This window comes from Phallusia mammillata, chromosome 3 (genome assembly GCF_965637545.1).
Source record: "Phallusia mammillata chromosome 3, kaPhaMamm4.hap1.1, whole genome shotgun sequence".
Classification (NCBI taxonomy): Eukaryota; Metazoa; Chordata; class Ascidiacea; order Phlebobranchia; family Ascidiidae; genus Phallusia; species Phallusia mammillata.
The window spans coordinates 11677663-11693041 of NC_137254.1; the positions used below are offsets into that span (position 1 = coordinate 11677663).

Here is a 15379-nt window from a genome sequence, read left to right on the forward strand (position 1 = left end):
AGAAAGATCTAACAGTAAACATAGTGTTTATTCCCTTATGACACATATTTCCGTCGGTATTTGCAATGTTTCCGCAGTTGTGATTCGTATTAGAACGCGTCGTTTCCACCCTGTGAAAAAGCATATGGTGTTCACCAAAAGGCGCTATGGCACTATAAATTACATGGCTACCTTAAAATAAATAATATAAGTAATATGAGAAAAAGAATTCGTACACCGGCCAATGTTTCACATTGTTATATAAGCGTAGACTTTGATGTTTTCGCCGTTCTATTTGTGGGTTCTATTTGTTCCTGCTATTTCCACCGGGAAAGCGGCTATTTTGGGGCTTCTATTTTTATCCCATGTGGATGTGTAGCTGATTTGGACGTTCGCCTTTAACGTTATTCACGAATACAAAGAAAGAAGAGACATATGTGTGGCTGATAATCAGTCAGCTGTTATTGAGATGCAAAGATTTGACTCACCAAACAATTTGCAATGAACATCATAGTTTACATTGTAGCCGCCTTTAACAAGTCGCCATCGAGACAGGCGTGCCTACAGAAGCAAATGCTTGATTGGCATCAATCTTATTTTTTTGACACAGAAAAGAACAGTCTTCTGATTTGCAAATTGCCAACAACACTGGATCATGGAAGCTGTAGAAGGTTGATAGAACATCAGAATGACAGTGCTTAATGTTGTGGGTATATATGTGGTCTAACAGACTTCCAGCCAAAGTGGTTGCAGATGTAACATGCTGCTGGTATCCATGTTTTTGCATTACATTTTTTACATGGTGGACCTCATTTGAAATCAGATTCTCATTAAAGTCACCAGTAACAACAACTTTGTTTATTCCAAATTGTTTTGAAGTATTTTGTAAAAGCACTGGCAAAGTTGCAATGTCGTTGGAGGGAAGGCTGTTTGGTGGGCAATACACAACACAGAGTAAAAATGAGACATCAGAAGCAGAAATTCGAACACACAGTATTTCAACTGATGATTGCTTTTGAAAAACCTTCTCAGATACAACTTTGTTTTGGATGTATGCAGCTACACCTCCACCTCTAGAGTTGGGTCTACTGCATGAGTAAAGTGTGTGGTAGGGTAGCTGAAAAGGTTGAAGCTCTTCGTCATGTCTGAACCATGTCTCAGTCAGACAAACTGCATTGCAGTTTTGAAATGCTGTTGTGTTTTTAAATGAGGAAAAATGCTTTCTAAGAGACTGGGTATTATGATGTATAATTGTAAAGTGATTATTTTCAGTATCTTCAAACCCTGTGCAAATGTTGGCTTTAGTCATGTTTTCCAGTGCAGTGCATGTAGTTTCATTTGCATAAATACTTTGAGGTTTGAAATATTTTATGTATAGGCCTTGTAAGGTGGTTACGCGACTGAGTGCAACATACCCCATTCCCTGTGTTAAAATTTTTCCCATGTTTACAACAATGTTGCTAACAGTTCCTCCTTGTATCTTGTGAACTGTGCATGCCCATGCTAATTTAAATGGATATTGATGGCGTACATATGTCTTTGTTCCTCGCTTTATTTGATGACTGGCTTGAGGTTCCAATAAAACTGCAGCTTTTGAGAAATTGCTAGGACATTGTGATTTTCTCTTTTTTGCTCCTTCAGATTTATCAAAAATGACTGCAATGTGGTCAGGAAGGTCAAAGCGCTTCTGACCGTCGATGATTTGTTCAACTGTACCCATTACTCCATTTACCAATCCATCAGAAACATCTACATTGGAAATGGTCATTACCCTAGCACCAACAGCAACAGAAATTTCATCTGGCAGAGATGAATGATCTTTTTTACTGTAGGTGATTGGAAACTTGCTTCGGTAATGTTGCCCTTTGTTATTTTTTATTATGTCTACTGCCTGAAGTACAATAACTGGTGACTTTAATGTTGCAAGCATTTTTCGATTGTGGTCATCAACTCTTGCATTTGTTCCATATAAATGCAGAGCATCCTTGGGATAGTCAGGATGCCAGTCAGCCAGACGCATTTGTAAGGTGGTTTGATCTTCAATTGAAATTTCTTAATCTGTTTAGAAGTGCAGCAAAATTTGCATCTTCTTTCTGTCGCATTATCTTTGTTAGCTCGAACATGTGAAACTGAGACCAAAGATCAGGGCATAGAGTGTCAGGCTTGTACTTGAGCAGTGAAGTTCCACATACTGGTGGAATCTGGTAGAAATCTCCAACTGCAAGGATTGAAATATTTCCAAATGTTGAATCTGGGTTGGCAGGTCTTAGAATTTGGTTAAGGCGCTGACTTATGTGCATCATGAGGTTTTGGTCCACCATTGAAACCTTTAAAAGCATGCAACTATTAGTACAAAAAGGATTTCAGGCATTTAAACTTTTCCCACCTCATCTATGACAAGGATTTTTAAATACAGTAATTTAGATCGTAACGTAGTTAATTTTTCCTCAGACAGTGGTGTGTATGTCTTTTTGGGCTTGATGATGTTTAGAGAAGAATGGATGGTTGTTCCACCTACAAAGCACTTTTATTAATATTTTTTTATTTCTGTGTGTTTAGAGAGTGCAAACACTAACCAATGTTGAAAGCTGCAGTTCCTGTAAATGTAGTCAACATAACAGTAGTTTCATCAGGATTGTCAGTAGTGGATGCCAGAATGTTGGTTGCCTCATGATGAATACATTTAATCAAAAGACTTTTACCAGTCCCTGCAACAGTTTAAATGATAAGTGTTGAAAACCTTATTTTATAGTTGCTGAACTTACCAGCACCACCAGTGATGAACAGGCGAAAAGGTTCACACTTCTCCTTATTTTTCACTAATATGCACCACTTTCGAACAAAGTTGAACGCTTGCTCTTGTTGTGCAGTAAGATTTTGCTTCATGTTGTAGGCGTCATTTGATGTAATTTTGGTTTTAGAAGGTTGAAGGTCAAAATCCATATCATGCTTATGTATTTCTTGATATTTGTCAGGTGTGACAGCATTCAATGGAACCTCAATGGGCTCCAGTGGTTCAACATCTCCAACTTCAACTCCTTCATCCTTTTCTTCTAAGCGTTGTTCCTCAGTCGTAGGAGCAATTTGAGTCCAGGCATCTTCAAGAAATTGTGTATCATCCGGTAAAGTTTCCCATATATCTTCAACTGTGGCAAGTTTGTTGAATTTTGCCATTTCAAATGAAACTACTTTTGAAATAGATTCAATCTTTTCTGCAATGTTGACTGTGCCACAATTGTAAAATTCTTGGTAAGAGGTGAACTCAGAAGGCAATGATATCCCTCGGTGAGACATGTATAGTTGCAACAAATTATAATAGTGATTTTCGGGATCTTTGTCTTTGCGAAATTTTGGAAACCTAATTACTGCCTGAGTTTGTCGCCGTTTAATTGATCCCATGTTGTTTCCGAGTTTGAAATGAGTCACATTGGCATCAGAGAAATTGATTTCATTAGATTTTTGTCTGGAAAATGTGACATAAGCAAACCAAGAGGAGAAATGGGCAAGGCTCATGAACTCAAAATCTTTGTGTTGTGGCCGATGGCGATATCTGTCGACCACATTTTTTACCCAAATGTCATCTGTGTCCTCATCATCCATTGATTTCAAAGCATGCAAGGGTAAGGTCATTCTGCAAATGAAGAACACTGTGATTAAATTGAACTAAATTAACTTGTGGTAGAGTTGGAATCTACCTGACACTGTTAGCAGCACTTGAAATAAAAATGACACTTCTCGAACATGATTTCAGAGGTAATCCAATGCATCTGTAGGCAGATTCCATTAGGCTAATCTCACGATGGGTAAGATACTTATTGCCTAGCAGCCGAAGCTCATGCACAGCATCCATATTCCCTTCCTGGGCTTCTTTTAGTGCCTGTTTGATCAAATTTCCGAACTCCCTTTCACCTTTCGTCACATATGAAACTATGTACATGATGCAGCTGTAAGGGTCAAGCACAAACTGAATATCCATGTTTGCATTCCATGCACGAAGCAGATGTGGGTTGTAAGCATTTATCCAACACTCATCGGGATCTCTTTTCAAAATAACAGTGCTACGCTGAGTGACCATGTTGTGTGCCATGCAATACTTGGCAAAATTCAACCCAGCTTTCTGGAAATAGTGCAGTTTCACTGAAAGGTTTATAGTAATTATGTAGTACTCATATGAACAGCCTACTTTACCTGCAGTAGTGACTCTGCTTCTTTTTCAGTTGTGGATACTTTTCTGTGGAAAGCAAACTGCATACAGTCTGTAAAATTTGCATTGCCTCTTGAAAGGTTTCTCTTGTTTTAGTTTCATTTGATACATGCTCGGACACAAATGTTGCAGAACTAATGGGGCGGGGAAAAATAAATCTGTAAATGAACAGAGCGTTAAACGAAAACAAATAAGAGAACATATTAATGTCAACCTGCAAACTTTTCCTCCTTTCCTGCATGATTTTGAGTGATTTTTGCTGTGGGTTTGAAGCTTTGTAACCATTTCATGCAGCTCTGGATCTTCTTGAGCATCAGGAATTTTACAAGTTATGTATCTATCAATGAATTCGTAAACATCCTCATTGGCACTTTGTTTGTACTGGGGTGCATCTTTTACCCAAAAAAGGGCATGAATGTGGGGCCAACCTGCAATATAACAAAATGAAATTTTGCGTAATGAACCACATTTCCATATATAACTTACCCCTCATCTGAAATTCTGTTCTGTAGAAAAATCAACAACTTCTCCAATTGGTTGAGCATCTGACATAATTATGTCTTTGAGAAAATGATGAACCCTTTGGTCGAACATTCGTGCTGCTGTGACTGGGTTGCTTGCTATAAGTTTGCAGTAAGTTTCCCAATCCAGCACAGGAACGGACATATTTTGCTGTGTGCAAATTGCCTCAACAATTTCTGGCCACCGCCGATCAGCGGCAGAAAAGCTGCAAAACCATGTAGGAATTCCAAGTTGCCGCAGCATGGCAAACAAATCTTTGAGGGTTTTTTTCCCAATAAGGAGGACTGCCACGAATACTTTTCAGCGATTTGTAAGCCTCATCTTTACGTAGTAACTTCTTTATGGAGTCCTCTTCCAGTAACACGTCCTTTGTAATTTTGTTGCCATCAGACATTGTGGTTGTGTTTTTTCTCAATGTAATTGCAATAGAGGAAGTTACAGTTGTAACATCATTAATGTACTGACCCCAAAAGATGTATTCTGGACATGCAGCAAATCTATTGTCAGAACTTAATAGCCTGGAGTTTAAATATCGATTAAATGACAGTCTAGTTGATCGCTTCTGCTCAAAGGTATTTTTACCAGAGGGAAACAAAGTAGGAAAACACTTCCCTTCAGCCTCCTGTGCTCTAGTTGGTTTGTTTCCTTCTCCAGGTGCAAGGCACAATATTTGATCATGAGTATCAAACATATACTGCGCAGGATTAGCAGGAAGAAGACAAGACACAAGAGGAGCAGTGGTTTGATTTATTTCCTCTGAAAATAACAATCAGTGTGAGATTATTTTAAAAGCACAATACTGATTTAAGACACAAATTATTTTACCACTTTCAGATGTTGACTTGGGACTGGTTTCTTTGTTTGAAGAATGCAAATCTGCTGTTATTATAACAGTAACAATATTAATACTGTATTTCGAAAGGAAGTAACATAACAAACCTATCATGTTGTGGTCTATATCTTTCAAAAATTCTTCTACAACATTTTTTGGCAAACCCACTTTACTGTCATGCAGTTTTAAGCCTAAATGTTAAGGTGTAAAAAAGAACCCATTACAAGTTTACACGAGTTATTTTAATAAGTATATTGCAGTTACCCTTTTCCTCATCAGTGTAATGCAGGACATCATTTTCTTCTGGGTTTATTTCTCTCATGTGAATGCCTAAAACAACAAGCATTAACAAAGATGATTACAGTTAAAAAGTAGGAAAATAAATTATCACCTTTAAAATTTTTGTTGGTTGATTTTAATGTTTCCAGTGCTGCTGAAATTTTGTCTGGATTTGAGAGTATTACATGAAACATTTCTTGGAAGCACTGTCGCTGTGTTTTGTACGTTGGAGTGCACACAGACCACAGATCCATGAATGCCTTTCTGTAATCCTTTTGGTAAAGCAACAATTTTCATGAATGGTATGATTGGAGAAACTAAGTGTCTCTCCAATGTGTTTAGACTGCTTAGTTCATCGGGGATTGCATCTGTTTCCAAACCATTTTTCCAGGCCTGTGGGGGCATGTTGCCCTTTTTCAAGTAATTGTTGCATGTAAAGCAAATCCATTTTTTGCCATCAGTAACCACGTCAAGTATGCAAGATTTGAAAAGTGATGTAATGTTGTAATTATTACTATTAAATGGTTTTACTTGTTTTGAAAAAAACTGTCTGTAGCAGATGCAGCAACTGTATTTGAGAAGGAGGCGACAGTGTATCCGAAATAAATTTAGACAGTTTTCAGTGTCTGCATACGGTACTCTTTTTTGAGTTTGTTTAGCAATAGTTTTCCTTTTGGTTGCTTCCCTGAAATCCGAATTCTGGCTATATTTTGCCTTAACACTAGTAGCAGCTCTTACTTTTGTTCGGGTGTGGTAAAGGATGTCTGTGTGGTATTTGGTTTTGGACATGTCCTTTGAAACAATACGATATTGTTCATTTTCTTTGTATGTCTTTGTAATGATTTTCCTTGCACTTTCAATTTTCTGTTGCTTGTAAGCAATGTCTTTGTGGTATTTACGTTTTGATGCAAGTTTTGATGCTAGTTTAGATGCAGTCTGGAATTTAGGATCACTGCTGTATTTCTTTGCAGCTTTTTTTATTGAAGATATTCTGTATTCTTCATTTTCACTGTATTTCTTTTTTATGCCTTTCTTTGCACTTTCAATCTTCTGTTGCTTGTAAGCAATGTCTGTGTGGTATTAATGTTTTGATGCTAGTTTAGATGCAGTCTGGAATTTAGGATCACTGCTGTATTTCTGCTTTATTCTCTTTGCAGCTTTTTTTATTGAAGATATTCTGTATTCTTCATTTTCACTGTATTTCTTTCTAATGCATTTTCTTGCACTTTCAACCGTTCGCTGTTTGTAGGTAATGTCTTCATGGTATCTTCTTTTACAAGCGTCCTTCACAAATGCTTTATATGCAGGATTATTGTGATATTTACTTTTTATTAGTTGTTTGTTTTTTTCTATTTTGGATACCCTGTACAGTTTGTTGTCTTTATACTTTTCTTTGTTTCTTCTTGCATCCTTTTCTTTACTAGCATGTGTTGAAGCAATTTGTTTTTCATGACATTCTTGAAACCTCTGCTGACTTTCAAAATACTGTGTTAGCAAATCAGGTAACACAGAGCCTGTGCTTAAATCTGACTGTGGGACCTTTATGGCAACCTATAAAAAGAGTATTCAAGTTGAATTCCAATCGCAACTATGCACACACAAAAATTGTGAACACAACAATCTACGTTGTTTTCAAACAACACTTTGCAATTGCGCAAACCCAGAGTTGCACTGAGATGTGACAAGTAAAGTTTGCAGACTCGCTAAAGTGCATGTGGGGGCCTTTTGCTTTGGAGTGAGGGTTTGTAATAGCAATAATTATTCTTGTTATCCTAAATAGCTATTTTGCGGGTATTTAGCAGAGATGTACCGAATATTCGGTGTGTGTTTAAGTTTGTTCTGATCTTCCGATGATTTGGGTGTGTAAACGTAACTGCAATAAAACACAGAACTCGTAGTGGATGTTTTTTACCACTTTTACTTAACGATTAGAAAGATAAGTATGATTCCATAAGAACCTAAAATAAAAATGAACTGATAGTACATCCCACCTAAAATGTGGGATGTAACAACAAATATTCGCTTACCTTGGTTTCAAGTTCACGTGTTTTCTCGCGTTCCAGTCTTTTCCGTTCTCGGTCTTTTTCCCGGAACCTTCTACTACGTTGTTTAGGCATATCCGATATCGTGGTACCGCGTCAAATTAAAATGGTAATGAAACGGTACGCCAGAAACATTTAAACTAGGTTTACACTTTCTCTGATAGTCATGACAGCGGGAGGGGGCGATACGCGGTTTCCGAAAGACGCTGAAGTCGGCACCTGCTGCGACGGGAGTTTGTCTCCGCTTCGACACGATATATTGGCAAACGAAAAAAACACTGCTCTGTCACACAAATTCCCACAAAAATTTATACCACCATGTGTAGCGATCCCTGTATTGCGTATAGACGCGACAAACGACATTTGTGCAGGTTTGTATGCAGAAAAACTCATATTTAAGCAAACTACGCTGATTTGTCTAAAACGTATATTATATTTTGTTAAAATTGTTGTTTTGCGACGGTTGATCTGAAATATTGTAAATGGAATTGCAGGCGTTTTTCCCCACTCCTTGTAGTATCTTTTGTTTATTATCACGCCTATAAACGAGCGATAAACACTATGCGATAACAAAAAAACGCAATCATCGGAGCGATGAACTTCGCGTACGTCAGGCCTGGTAACATGGTGCCGAGGCCGCCTGACGATTTGTTGTTTATTGTCGGATTCTCTCAGCAATAATTTTTTTATCTTTTATCAATCTGTAACGTTTGCTTAGAGTAAATGCACATAAACTCTATCTGTAACGTTTGCGAAAAGTAAATGCACAGAAATTTTTCGTTTGTGGTGCGCGTCTCTGTAACAACGTTAAGAATACGTTTCAATTTGTAAGACGGAGGGATTACTGTTTTTTTGATTTATTTGTTTTTTTTAAGGCCCCTGACATGTGCAAAAACATTTAGCATTTCAAACACAAGTACGCTAATCGGTTGCCTTTGTTTCCCTATTACACCACAGAAATTTTGCATTTTTGGGGCTAGCATGGTAAATGCTGGGGTTATCAAGTAAAACTAAGCAGATGGCACATCTGCATAACTATATCTACCATCTGTAAAAGTTTCAACCATATCCGCCAAAGATTTCTTGCCAAAATTGCATGGACAAACTTCACCGGAGAAAAAAAAAACCGAGTGAAATCAAGATGTGTCCCCTTCAAGGAAGGGGACCCATAATAATCAGCTAAAAAATGGATTATTCTACTTGAATTGGATTTTGTTAGCTTTTGATCTGATATTGAAGTTTCGTTTTTTTTTTACACAGCCAATGATGTCACGCTTTAGCAAGTCTTTGGACGTCATCAATGTTGGAATTTTTTTTCAAAAATGGCGAAACTTACGAGCCGATTTCCCTCGTGTGCTATCAACGCTTGGATACCCACGTTGTTGGCCATCCCTGAATCAGCTTCGGCCCAGGCAGTGAGGAGCACTTCGTCCAACGAAACGTTCAAGTCTTGGTGGGAGTTTTTCACTGGGGTGATCTTCGGTGGTTGCAAGATCGCCTCGACCAAAATCTGAAATTGTGGGAAATTTGTGGCAGGAGAATGGTTCCGTTCCTTGTCCATATCAATTTAAATCCATTTTGCCTTTTGAATTAAGCAGTGGTAGAAAAATTTTTATTTGCTTTTGTTAAACTTTATGTACATTCGTGGTTGTGTGCATCAGCTTCAGACAACTTTTCTGTCGTGGGTGACCTCTTCAGTTGTCGTCATGGTAGTCGCGAACCCTTTAGGGATTAAAGTGTAAATCGACCATACCAGTTATTTCAAACCTGTCCTGTCTTGTGCGCAAATGATTGGCTCGCAATTTTCGTGTTATCATGCTTAATGAGATTTCTGCTGTTTCAGCTCTGAGGCTAGTCTTGAAATACGGGGAAGTGTTTTTGAAATTGCCAGGCGCATATCATTTTCCATGGCTAGCTTGTTGCGAGCCTTTGACTTTATGTGGACAAGGGTAGAAAACACAAGTTCGCAACGGTAGGTTGAAGCAAATGTAACAAGTAGTCGTAACGCTGATGTTGATACCTTTGGAAAGGATGAAAGCATGCTGCACCAAAACTGAGTTAAAGATTTTTCCATGTAAATTTTCCGGCAAGCGGAGTCGTTCCTTAAATCCAAAAGCTCGTCTTGAATGTCTTCTGGCACAGTTGACACGTCAACCATCGCAGAAAATGGATTGCGCGGAAAAGTTTCATCCCTCTCCGCAAGATCGGGAAAATATCTCTGAAACTCATTTTCAAGCGATTGCAAATGTTTAATGATGTCTGATTTTAATTGTGCGCTGACACCAGCAGATTCAAATTGTGAAACTTTTTCAAACATTGCGAAGTTGTCGAGATTGACTTTTCGGTTCCAGTTCCATATCTTTTCCATGAGCCCACATAACACATCTTTACATTGCAGAATATTTGTATTCGTTTCTTGAAGTTTAAGGTTAAATTTGTTTAATTGTTCAAAAATGTCCACTAAATAAGCAAGTCCCTGTAGCCATATTTCATCACATAAGTAGTTGACAAAGTCATCTTTTTTTTCAATTTTTAAACAAGCGGGTAACCAAATTTCCTGTCGAAAGCCACCATACTGCAGTATAGAATAAAAGAGTTTCGTGGTCAGATTTCAAATCTTTGCACAGTTGTTTAAATAAACGAGAAGTGACACTTTTCTTTACGAAATTTACCATTTTGATCACCGAATTTAGCACATCTTTCAAGTAAGCTGGAAGCGTTTTGTAAGCTAGTGCGTGTCAATGTGTCATGCAATGTACTCCTTTCACTTTGGGAGCTTTTTCTCTTACTTTCATTTGAAACCCCGATTTACATCCGAGCATAGCTGGAGCTCCGCCTGTACATACACCACACAACTTTTCCCACTGAAGCCCTTCCTTCTCAAAAAAGCCGTTTATGCTGTTCATCACAGCTTTTGTGGTAGTTTTTAAAACTGCACAATACAAAAATTCCTCTTTTACGTCTTTCTCACGCACATATCGAACAAAAAAAAAACTGGGAGCATGATGCAACATCCGTTGAATCATCAAGTTTTGATTTCCTTCACAACCTGCTGTTTGACGTCTGATGACATAAGTAAAATGCGTCGACTAATTGTACGGTACAATTGGTACAACTTGTACCATTCGACAAAGAAACTTGTTAAATTTTTCTTGCGCTTGTTTAGCCTAAAACTAACTTAACCATCTTCACAGCACAAGGCTTAACTAGTGTTTTCCCGATAGTGTGATTTTTTTTGCTTGACATAAGTAAAATGCGTCGACTAATTGTACGGTACAATTGGTACAATTTGTACCATTCAACAAAGAAACTTGTTAAATTTTTCTTGCGCTTGTTTAGCCTAAAACTAACTTAACCATCTTCACAGCACAAGGTTTAACTTGTGTTTCCCCGATAGTGTGAGTTTTTTTGCTTGGCAATTTGTAATGCAACTTCAAAGGATGCCTCCAAGCTTGCAGTGCTTTGTTGGTTAAAATAACCACCAATTTTTGGCGTTTAAAACTTGCTCCTGTCGTTGAAAGAACGACAAGTCCTTAGCTGCATGTTCAGGATGTTTCTGCTGCAAGTGGCGTTTTAGTTTGGACGGCTTCATTGACTCATTACTGAGAACAGTATGACACTAAACGCACTGCGGTTTATTATTGTCAACGCCTGATGCCGAGGTAAACGCAAGTTTTAGGTAACTGTCTATATACTTCCTCGAATTAGACATAGTTCATAGATAAAACGCTGCTTACGGCCATTAACAGACAATAAAGAACAAATGCCGGTCATCATGCGTTAAGGGCTTGTATAAATATCTTTGTAACATTAACAATGGCGATACAAGTCACAATGGACTGTTGGTTGTCTTGTATAACAAGGCTGATTAACCTGCTTGTTGTAAAAACGAAGATAATTGTCGGCAATCGTATTTTGTCGGATTCATAACGTGCAAATTCAGAAGTTGCCGCGGACCCCCGGTTCAGAACCACTGGTTTAAACGCAACACTTGTGACCGCACACGACAACGCAATAGCAAACACGAATGCACTGACCTGGAACCGAAAGAAAAAAGGCAGCAGACATACAGTTCGTCGAGTACCACAGGTTGCCAGATTAAACACGCCCTTTGCTTGGTTAGAACGAAAACGAGATGATTTGTGGACACACCGTGTGCCTGTAAAACTAATCAGTCCACTGGGCAGGTTGATGTTTGTTTTTGGTCTGGTGAAAGATTTTTGTAAATCTTAGGGATCTATTACTCAGACCATAATGCGAAAGTGTAAAAAACACTGGCAACCTTTCGACTGTCAAACTCTGCCACACCACAATAGTAAAGGAGTGCAGTGACCTGTGACCCAAAGAAAAAAGGCAGTCCTACAGCTAGTCGAGTGTCGGATTCATAACATCATTTGTGTTTATGAAATCCACTACATGGTGAAGCATTTTATAAGACAGTTGTAGCTTCTTTTATAACTGAAGAGCAACAATCTTACTCAACTTAACTCTATAAGAAAGTCGAAAAGTCAGATTAAGCATTTGCTCATAATCAGGTTCCTTGCACTGTCGTGAAACTATAATTCACGAGATTAAAATTGTGCTTGACGCTCTTTATGCTAGTTTAATTTAAATTTTGGAATATTGCGAACGTTGTTTTATGACGAATTAAATTTGCAAATATGTAGATCTAACCGTCATTTTCCATTTAGTTGTGTTTTAAAATGTACGCTTGTTTGTTCCGTTGTCAGCAAGTGATTTGTGATTTAGCATTCATCAAATGTTATTCAATTGTTTTCGTTAGAAGCCGACATCCTGATTCAACTGACAAATTGGTTTGATAAGTAGGATAAGAAGGACGGCAATTTGGACTCGAAGCAACCGTGTCCGAGTGCTGCGAGGAAATTTTATTTATCGGTAAACTTACAACATCCTTGCAAAGAGGCAAAAAACAACTTTATGAATGTGGGTTATATGAGATATGCTTCAGACGTAAATTTACCCTCAAATTTTTCATGATGAATCACAAAAGAAGAAATCACATCGATGCCTTGTTTGTGAAAAAGGGTTTTGTCAAGTTGGAAATTTAAATAGACACATTCTGACTCACACTGGAGAGAAACCGCGCCTATGTAATGTGTGTGGAAAAAGTTTTAGTACTGTTGGAAATTTCAATGCACACATGTTGACTCACACTGGAGAAAAACCATATCGATGTGATGTGTGTGAAAAAATGTTTCGTCAAGTTGGACATTTGAAAAGACACCTGTTGACTCACACTGGAGAGAAACCGCACCTATGTAATGTTTGTGGAAAAAGTTTTAGTACTGTTGGAAATTTCAATGCACACATGTTGACTCACACTGGAAAAAAACCATTTCGATGTGATGTGTGTGAAAAAATGTTTCGTCAAGTTGGACATTTGAAAAGACACCTGTTGACTCATACTGGAGAAAAACCACATCGATGTGTGGTTTGTGAGAAACAGTTTAGTGAAGTTGGAGATTTGAAAAAACACATGTTGACTCACACTGGTGAAAAACCACATCGATGCAATGTTTGCAACAAAAGCTTTGGCCAAAAAGTAGGAGTAAAAATGCACATGAGGATTCACACTGATGAGAAACCTCACCATTGTTATGTTTGTGAAAAAAGATTTCGCCAAGTCGGACATTTGAAATCACACATGATAACTCACACTGTTGATAAACTTTATCCGTGTAATGTTTGCGAACAAGAATTTAGTCGAATGGGAACAATAAAAATACACATGTTGACTCACAGTAAAGAAAATCCGCGTCAATATTAGTTTTGGACCGAATGTTTTAGTGCCAAACATGTTAGGATTCATACCCAGAACCTTATCAAAATTCCCTGGGTAAAATATTTTAGCCAGAAATACTGTCAGTTGCGTATTTTTTTCAACATTCTTATTAAAACATATGTTGCAATGTCGTAAGGTAGTGTTCAAGTACCTAATGATTTGCTTTTTTATTCTCCCCGAGTTATTGTAACACGTTGTAACTTGACTATACATTCGCGTTTGCTGACTTATCTGAGACGAATACACTGAGACAGACGCTAAGGCAGGGTTTTTTAACCAGGGGGTAGGTCAGTCATTGTAAAATTATATGCTATTTAGGGATATTTGTGAAGAACGCGTAGCAAGTTACTTTGCTATGTGTATTTGATTTCAATTGAGTGATTGTTAGTGTGCTATAAATATTGTTGAACTTACAAGACTATTTTAATGCATGCATTCAACACGTAAGTTATAAATACACTGAGTTTAATTCCTATTATTGTTTACTTCCGTCGACCATTAGAGACAGGGGGTACAAGAAAATGTCATGAAAGCTTAAGGGGTACGAGCGCTAAAAAGGTTAAGAAACACTGCAGTAAGGGTTTCACCCATACCAAGACTAGAGAAGTTTATACCTACGTCATATCGTGTTTGTCTTGTATACTTTAAGTTGTGTTTAGTCGCCGAGTCATATTACGTATTCTCTTCAACGTCAACGACGCACAACCTATAAAGCAGTGCTTCCCAACCTTTTCCAGCTCACGGCCCACTTTTAAAAAAAATTTTTTGGCGGACCACCGTTTAATATTGCGATAAAATCACAATGGAAAAGTAACTAAAATTAAGAAAGAAAAATAATAACCGCAGAAGCAATACTTCTGTTAATGTGAAGCCTCAGCTTGCTGGTTTGACATGACGAGATCAAGTCGGAATTTATTGGGAGACAAGTTTCGTGTGTTCAATTTCGTTATAGTTACTAATACAAGTGGTGTTGTGATGCGACAATTGCAGTTTAGGTACTGCTATGACGTAACAATTGCAGTTTATTTGTGTGATAAAGCTTTGCTTAACGTGAAATCTTAAGCGGCTTCCATAGGGACTAATATTTTATTTTAGAGAAATATAGTTAACTTGAAAGTACGTTCACACAAACTGTGTAACTTTTTTGAATTGTGTAATTTTTAGGATGGTAATAGTTTGAAAAGCTACGCGGCCCACCAAAAATAACGTCGCGGACCACCAGTAAACCGCGGCCCACCGGTTGGGAAGCGCTGCTATAAAGGATAGCTTTGGGTGGCTGGAACATAATTTTCTTTACGGTTAAGACACCAGCAGACTACAGGCCACAGAAATTTGCTAATTCCTGATTGACGATTTCTTTTTGAGTGGTGTGTTTGCTCGCGTTAGCGCTTTTCTTAACCTAATTAATGTGGACAGATGACCACGAACTGTTGAAAATACACAAGCTAAAACTTCAATTGTAAAACTAAGCATTGATTTATAAATTGTTTTTTTCGAACCCTAGTCGACTTTTTAAGATAACACAAACGGAACTGTCTCGTAACCGCACGTTTATTTTTTGAGAATACATGTAGCAATGTACAATCATGCAGCGGCCTCTGCATTTGTTCTTGCATACCTCCAGCGAACGGGACAGATTGCCTTCTTTTTTTACTCTTGTCCTACGCGTCGTATTCCTACATTGTGGTATTCTATTTTTGATGAACCTCGAATATCTC

General features: G+C 37.9%; 1 protein-coding gene, 2 long non-coding RNA genes and 1 pseudogene across 3 annotated transcripts; 1 reads left to right on the plus strand and 3 right to left on the minus strand.

Annotated features, from left to right (window-relative positions):
• Nucleotides 1-9: 9 nt before the first annotated feature.
• LOC145217521 (uncharacterized) lies at nucleotides 10-578 on the minus strand. Its single transcript, XR_013857418.1, has 2 exons — nucleotides 468-578; nucleotides 10-110 (listed from the first exon to the last, which is right to left on the minus strand). It is a non-coding gene; the product is annotated as an uncharacterized LOC145217521 (long non-coding RNA).
• Nucleotides 579-4317: 3739 nt separating this feature from the next.
• Nucleotides 4318-5135, minus strand: LOC145219494 (uncharacterized). The gene is made up of 3 exons (XR_013857916.1): nucleotides 4670-5135; nucleotides 4406-4611; nucleotides 4318-4341 (listed from the first exon to the last, which is right to left on the minus strand). It is a non-coding gene; the product is annotated as an uncharacterized LOC145219494 (long non-coding RNA).
• A 4542-nt stretch (nucleotides 5136-9677) lies between these two features.
• Nucleotides 9678-10226, minus strand: LOC145219495 (protein FAM200C-like). Its single transcript, XM_080086859.1, has one exon. It carries the CDS (start codon nucleotides 10224-10226, stop codon nucleotides 9678-9680), a length of 549 nt encoding a protein of 182 aa, XP_079942985.1.
• Nucleotides 10181-13792, plus strand: LOC145217503 (uncharacterized; annotated as a pseudogene).
• Nucleotides 13793-15379: the final 1587 nt, after the last annotated feature.

Bases quoted from the DNA above. Each gene is read 5' to 3' on its own strand.
- LOC145219495 (XM_080086859.1), bottom strand. From the start codon at position 10,226: ATGGAAAAGATATGGAACTGGAACCGAAAAGTCAATCTCGACAACTTC.